Genomic DNA, 7,720 nt, shown 5'->3' with positions numbered 1-7,720 from the left:
AAGAAATGTAGTTTTTTTTTTTTTCCATTAGTTTTTTTATTTAACATTTGACATGTTTGTAACAAAAGGACATTCCAACTTTCAATGCACTTTTTTTATGAATCCTGTTACATTTTTGTTTATTTCACATCCTAACCTGTACTTCCTGACACAATGGTATCTGTATTGGTAAATGCATGTCGGAGATATGCCAGTTAGCCTTCAATATAACTTTCACATAGATCAAAACCTAGATCAGACGGCTCCTCTTTGATGGTTATTCCTAATGTCCCAAGCAATGAAAATAAGACAGGCGACCTGATGGACTTGATAACGGCTTCTGTTTTATTTATAAAGTAATAAATATGATGGAGTGTAAACAAACTGTACAATGGCTGCCCAATGTCTTGTTGTTCTGAGTTGGAGGTAAGGTGTATAGGTTGACGAAGAAAAAGGTGAACTTTTTAGAAGCACTTCCTGTGCACAATGGAGGGGCCAGCCTCATCGTATTCCTGCTTGCTGATCCACATCTGCTGGAAGGTGGACAGAGAAGCCAAGATGGAGCCACCGATCCATACGGAGTATTTACGCTCAGGTGGGGCAATGATCTGTAGGAAAAGGAAAGGCGTGTAAATACATAGCTGACACAGTGAACAGCTTGGACCCCTCCGTTAAACAGATTGTCCCAGATTCATATCTACTGGTTCGGTCATAACCGTCTATGTGTCTATAACCCTAATATCAATACCACAATAATTATATGATAATGTTGTTATGTGGTATAACATATTACATGAGTAATGGGAGTTTTGTGAAAAGATCATTCTCGGCGCTCACCTTGATCTTCATGGTGCTGGGAGCCAGGGCGGTGATTTCCTTCTGCATTCTGTCAGCAATACCTGGGTACATGGTGGTACCACCGGACAAGACGTTGTTGGCGTACAGATCCTTACGGATGTCAATGTCGCACTTCATGATGCTGTTGTAGGTAGTTTCATGAATACCAGCAGACTCCATACCTGAGATGAAGAAGAGGGACGCCATGATTTGTTAGCAGAGTGTATAGGGATTGGAAAGAACAGGTGGCGTTAGAGCCCAAGGCTGAATGTAACATGCTCTGCCAACTGGAAAGCAACTGTCCAAAGAACTAAGCAGGTGTTAGAGCTTCAAAATGATAAAAGGGTCTTTGTTGGAGTAGCAGCTTGTGTTGGCCAGGGAATGTGGTATGGGAGCCCTTTCATGCTCGGCAAAATAAATCTATACTTAACTAGGCTGGATTTGAGATTGTATACAGTCACATTTACCAACTTTGCATGCATAATGCTGCATACAGTAGCTATTTTGGAAGCAGAGGTAGCAGTCGCACCCAGGTTCTGGTGCTTGAATAGGCCAAATGGCCTCTGACGTAGCAGAAGACACCAGTATCAAAAATAGCATATGGTATGGTAGATTAAAGTAATGCAATAGTAGGTAAGGCCTTGGTGTGTGTTTGTTCAAGTATTTTGGGATAGCTTGTGATTATCTATTGTAGAACTGTTATCATTCTATGGCTGACAGTTCTATCTAACAACCTGACTTTTTGGGGGGCCAAAAATGTGATTACGGAATGGGAAGTGGGGTCGAACTCTGGTGGTGCCTTAACTTTCCCAAGTACAAAAGGATCGACATATTGATCCATATCTCCCCCAACAATTAGTCGGGAGGCCTATATATATATATATATATATATATATATATATATATATATATATATATATATTAGATGGTTGGCTGTGCCCACCAACATTAGGGTCAGATTAAGTGATGTACAGTATAGTTGATGGCAATAAGTAATATGTTGTGGCCATACATCTGTCACATAGAAATGTGATGAGTTACATGTAAAGAGGCTCACCAATGAAGGATGGCTGGAAGAGGGTCTCAGGGCAACGGAAACGTTCATTTCCAATGGTGATGACCTGACCGTCAGGCAATTCATAGCTCTTCTCCAGGGAAGATGAGGAGGCAGCGGTTGCCATCTCATTCTCAAAGTCCAGAGCCACATAGCACAGCTTCTCCTTGATGTCACGGACAATTTCACGCTCAGCTGTAAAAGGGAAACGGAAGAAAATGTTGAGTTAAATCTCCTTATTTCAGTCATAACCTATTCTAATACTCTGTGGTACAGGGGCACATTAGGAACTGTTCAATCTCATTTTAGGGTGCATGGATATAACTTCTAGCTTTGTGTATAAGTAGAGGTTAAATATATCTCTAGATATCATAAAATGAGCACATAATTTCCAGTTATCTCAAGGTAATACAAGAAGGTAAGCGTACATTAGATGTCTCCTGGGAGGACAGAGCTGTAATTCTGCCCCCGGCTGACATGAATAGGATTTGTACAGTATGTGTGATATAAGGATTGTGCAGTAGTTACAAATTGCTGCAAATCCCATGGAATATGTACCGTGTGCCTGCCAGAGTCTTGTGACTGCCACTGACTCTTAAGGCGCCTCAGGCATACCAAATTATAGACTAGAAGCGCTATCTCCTTGTGTCATCGCTCCGGTAATTTTTGCACAAACTGACACGGTCATGAGAATAAGCGTTTTTGAGGTCCAAGCCCTACAGCTGGGAAATTCTTGGAAACCATAAAAACTTGCCTGTGGTCACGAAAGAGTAGCCACGCTCAGTCAGGATCTTCATGAGGTAATCGGTGAGGTCCCTGCCAGCCAGATCAAGACGCATGATGGCATGGGGCAGAGCATACCCTTCATAGATGGGGACGTTGTGTGTGACACCATCACCGGAGTCAAGAACGATACCTAGAAGTTACGGGAAGAAGGAATGGATGAGAAATTTACATCATACAAGGTTAGACACGGTAGATTCATGTCTTGTATTGTGTCTGTGGTCCATATATGGCCTAACAAGACGGATGTGCCAAAATACAGCCATCACTGTGCAGAACCGTCAAGGACAGACTGCAGACTGTATACGAGAGAGATTATTACACTTGGAGCTACTTTCTCCACTTTCTTCCTTTATTCTTATCAGCTTTAGGGATTTGCATTTCTACAAGAAATATGGGTTGAGCTAGGTACTGAGCATCCGGCAGCCCTTCTCCCCTGGCTATTTATATAACAGACAGATGTTATTGCCCTGTGTACTGCACAAGCCAGAGTGGGGTCACAGCACTCCATTACCCCTCCCCTGTCAAGGGCTATTCCTGTAAATATAAGCCAGTATTTCAGTACCACTAAATAGGCTAGATTCAGAGACAAGATGCCCGTGTCACCAGTGTAAGAAGATTACAGCTTCCATCGCATTCTGGTTGAACTCGCAATGAATTAATTTGACTTTGATGTATTATTGGGTGCAGGGTTGCCATAAAAAAAAGAATTTACTGTCAATTCATTGACCTTATCTTCTGCAACATTTCTAGGATTATACTGGAAAAAGATTATAAAATAGAGTAACCCATTGCAGTACTGCTAAAATAATTAGAAACCGCAGCCAAGGGGCCGCACATGCCTTCGATGCCCTCCTGTACAACCATCTCTGGCATCTCCTCTCTGTTCAGTACTCTAGAGACAAAGTGATGGTTGGAACTGGTTGTGGCTCTTTCCATTGTATCTTATAGTATATGTGGTCATTTCTATAGGTCTTTTCATACCTATTGGCTCAGTTGGCCAATAGGTATCTCTCCCGATTCTCCTATAAACATATGTATGTTGTGGGAGGCCTCATAAACATTAGATGCTTGGCTGGTACTGCCAATAACATAACATTTAATGTGTACCACCCTATCTTTCTTTAACTACAATATACAGTATATCCATACTTATACTTTGCCACCTCGACTGCTTTACTCTGTAGTAGCAGATAGGATAGCCAAGGGTGCCTATTGACTAAATATGTGGCGTTTCCATAAATCCCCAATTACCAGACATCTATGGCTAGTGCTGCCGCTATGTCCTAGAGGGCACTACCTCTACAAGTTATATGTCTACCCAAGGGGATAGTACAGCCTAATACTGTGGCCCTTAGACTTGTATGTGTATCCCTGCATATACAATACTAATGTCTGACTGCAGTGTAAGCCATGTAGAAGTGTGGTTGAGGTAGATATTGATGAAACGTGTAACGTTTTGTTATCGTATTTGTTCTCACCTGTGGTACGACCAGAAGCATACAGGGACAGGACAGCCTGGATGGCAACATACATGGCTGGGACGTTGAAGGTCTCAAACATGATCTGGGTCATCTTTTCACGGTTAGCCTTGGGGTTCAGTGGAGCTTCAGTGAGCAGGGTGGGGTGTTCTTCAGGGGCTACGCGGAGCTCATTGTAGAAGGTGTGGTGCCAGATCTTCTCCATATCATCCCAGTTGGTGATGATACCGTGTTCAATGGGGTACTTGAGGGTCAGGATACCTCTCTTGCTCTGAGCTTCATCACCTACGTAGGAGTCCTTCTGACCCATACCTACCATGACACCCTAGAATAGAAGATTGAATACTCATGTTAAATTCACTGCAATGAAATCATAAAATAAGACACATGAACGAGGCTTTATAGGAGCCCTGTATAATCTTATCAGCCAGTTCTTTTTATATAGTGTTTATAACTCTGGATCAAAGTTACCCTGACCTACAAGTGAAGGTGACAAGATCATGACTCAGTTGGCATTAATATAATTTGGCCTCATAAACTGCACAGCTCTTCTTCACTATGGCCTTAGCGCCGGTGGTTGCCATCTATTCCCAGTTGAGGACTTGGCAGGACGTAGCAGTAAATGATACTAATAGGTTGTTGGCAAAGCTTAATTGTAATATGCTCAGCTTCCCCTCATGAGTATTTGGATGTTAGCAATGCTTCTGCTGATATTTCAGCTATGGCAAAGCCATTCACAGTGTGCCAGCATTGACTGTATAACAAGGCCAGTTCTGCCCAGCACACAGTACGACAGGAGAATATGAGGAGGCTCAAAGCTTCCTATTAATAACTAGCTCATCTTATCACTAGTCCTTGCGGCACACGGTCTGTGCTATTTCTATTTTTATCTCCCAGTAGTAGGAAAACAGGGAGAGATTAAGAGGTGTAGTTTCATAGACATAGTATAAATAAGCACTAAATAATAGAGCAATAACCTGTCACCGTACTATGGACATCTAGGGGCAGGAATCATATGGGTTTCTGCCTATTGGTTGGCCGTATTGCATTATCTCATGGCATAGATTATTTTATTATTTCATCTTATTCTTTAAATGGGTAGAAAAAACCCCCTTATATTTACAGGTATTAGGAAACATTTAGGAAAAGGTGTATACCTGATGACGTGGGCGACCAACGATTGAGGGGAACACAGCACGAGGGGCATCATCCCCAGCGAACCCAGCTTTTACCAGCCCGGAGCCGTTGTCGCACACCAAGGCGGTAGTCTCCTCATCGTCGCACATGTTGGCAGGTTAGGTTCTGTGGAATAGATAAAATCGGAATAAAGCACAAACCCTGAAAGTACAGAATATTACTGCACTCTCTCTCTCTCGCTATATATATATATCTGTACATATATTACAGTGCTGGATCATTGTATTCATTCTACTATTATCATCAAATTTCAATAAAAACATATTGAAATTATTGGCAGAATATTGCAGGTATGCTAACATTTTCTTAAAGTTACTCCTTTAAGAGAACCTGTCATATTGAACATCTAATATGCAGGATACAGATTAGGAGGAGCTGAGCAGATTGATATAATTTTTGTAGGAATAGCATAACCTGAATTTTTTAAACTAAAATCTGTAGCTTAGGTGTCCAGTGGGCGGTCCTAATCAGTGATTGACAACCTTCTCTGCTGAGTAGGACCGCCCATTGGACTCCTGAGCCCAGAATGAGCAGAGATTTTAATGAGCAAAATGCATTGAGTTTTCTCCCACAAATCTATATCAGTCTCTTCAGCTCCTCCTGCTCTGTAACATGCTGCACCAGACAGAAATTCATGTACAATGTGAGAGGTTCACTCTAAGTTAAAATTGGTTTATTTTACACCTTATCCTCAAAACACAGAAATTCTCCCGGAAGCCTATGACCAGATCCTTAGGAAGCTTGTGAATCCAATCATAAAGTATATATTGCTAGAGCAAACCATACCCCTTCCCCTTTTCTTCTCAATTATTTTCTAAACAGTGATCTCTAACCAGCAAGATTTCATAGATAGATAGATAGATAGATAGATAGATAGATAGATAGATAGATAGATAGATAAATAATGCTGGGATTTGTAGTTCCAGCAACTGGATAGCTGGTTGGAGACCACTGTTCTAAAGCGTAACATTAACATGTAGGATTCTAAGTTCTAAAACAGACCTCTACCCCCCTCCCCTTCATAAAACAGTCGCCCTCACATGTCAAAGAACAGCTGTCTTTTAGACACAAGACCCGCACTGTGCCCAAATCCTCTCCCCGCTAACACAAGTGCAAATTGAGTTTCATGTTTCCACACCTGACGCTGTAAACTACTTGTGGAACAGCAGAGTAAAGCCAAAGGGGTTATTGGTTCGCTAGAGTAAGTACTAAAGCTGCCTTGTCTAGAATGGGTTAAATATGTGTGTTGAGACTTATAGCTATTGCTTGAGATGGATTTGTAGAATATATACATGTACCGTATGTATAAAAGGGAATAGCACGGGTGGCTGTAGATCTGTAGTAGAGCTAAAGATAAAACATCACTAAATCATGACACCAAAGTGACCTGGCATATCTATCTGTCTATCCATATATCTATGTATGCGTCTATATGCATAGCTAGCTTTCTATCTATCTATCTATCTATCTATCTATCTATCTATCTATCTATCTCTCCATCCATGAACAGTATTTGTCATCGTTCTAGATATATATCCAGTAACAACTAGTATAGTTTTACACATTGTGGTTAATTCTTCAGAAAACTGCAAGCAAGCGTTGCAAATTCCTGTAACCACTGGAAAAGCACTAAAATCGCTTGAATGTTTCCAGCTTGTAAAGCCGGAAAAGACCCAGGTCCAATGACTTCAGCCTTCCCTGTATGATAATCCTGTGGCGTCTGCAGTATTTTGTACATCGGAAGAAGGTTACAAAAGTTTTGACTATTTCCATTGAATCCAACAAGAAAGCTGAAGCTTGACTTTGTCCCCATAGTCTAAGAGCTGAAATCCATCTGACAGGAGGGAGCAACGAGCCACCTACAGGTCCCCGCTGGTACTCACCTGGTCAGCACAAGAGAGCTGGCTGCTGTGTTTGAAATTGGCTGGGTGCTGCCTTGGGGACTGAGCTGTCAATTTATACCCTGCCTGAAGATGTAGAGTCAGTGGGGAGCTCCACAGGGAAAGGCAGACGGCCTATCCTTATTTGGTAGCTTCTGGGCCATTGAGTAGCAAAGAAGCCATTAATGGAGTAGGTGAGGGGGGAGGGCAGGGTCCATGGACCCCTTAGCCCATGTATGGAAGGTGTGGAGGTGGGGAGAGCACTACGAGGGATGGCCAAATAGGGATTCCCAAAAAAGCATGTCTGCAATGCTGGGTGACAAAAAAAAAAAATAACAGCACAATGAAAGAAATAGCATAGAAACAGTGACTGCTGAGGGGCAGACAGGTGCAACACAATTGGGAGGAAGGGGGGCGAGAGGGAAATAGCAAGTCATGACTGCGCTTCAGACCAGAGAGACTTGTGCTCTGTCTAATGAAAGATCGGACAGAAGTTTAATGTGCCACTG

General features: G+C 42.1%; 1 protein-coding gene across 1 annotated transcript; it reads right to left on the bottom strand.

Annotated features, from left to right (window-relative positions):
• Window positions 1-301: 301 nt before the first annotated feature.
• Window positions 302-7,319, bottom strand: ACTC1 (actin alpha cardiac muscle 1). Its single transcript, XM_075282945.1, has 7 exons — window positions 7,215-7,319; window positions 5,292-5,436; window positions 4,135-4,459; window positions 2,625-2,786; window positions 1,874-2,065; window positions 817-998; window positions 302-587 (listed from the first exon to the last, which is right to left on the bottom strand). Exons 2-7 carry the CDS (start codon window positions 5,418-5,420, stop codon window positions 444-446), a joined length of 1,134 nt encoding a protein of 377 aa, XP_075139046.1. The 5' UTR covers window positions 5,421-5,436; window positions 7,215-7,319; the 3' UTR covers window positions 302-443.
• Between the last annotated feature and the right edge of the window lie 401 nt (window positions 7,320-7,720).

Source organism: Leptodactylus fuscus, chromosome 7 (assembly GCF_031893055.1).
Source record: "Leptodactylus fuscus isolate aLepFus1 chromosome 7, aLepFus1.hap2, whole genome shotgun sequence".
NCBI lineage: Eukaryota > Metazoa > Chordata > Amphibia > Anura > Leptodactylidae > Leptodactylus > Leptodactylus fuscus.
The sequence above is the reverse complement of the archived record's forward strand: the minus strand, read 5'-3'. Positions and strand labels throughout refer to the sequence as shown.

What these genes read in the sequence shown, in the direction of transcription:
- ACTC1 (XM_075282945.1), bottom strand. Translation starts at nt 5,420, where the DNA reads ATGTGCGACGATGAGGAGACTACCGCCTTGGTGTGCGACAACGGCTCC. An exon ending in CTTCCAGCCATCCTTCATTG is followed by an intron (nt 999 to 1,873) that starts GTGAGCCTCTTT and finishes TCTTCATCTCAG; the next exon opens with GTATGGAGTCTGCTGGTATT. An exon ending in CCAGCACCATGAAGATCAAG is followed by an intron (nt 588 to 816) that starts GTGAGCGCCGAG and finishes CTTTTCCTACAG; the next exon opens with ATCATTGCCCCACCTGAGCG.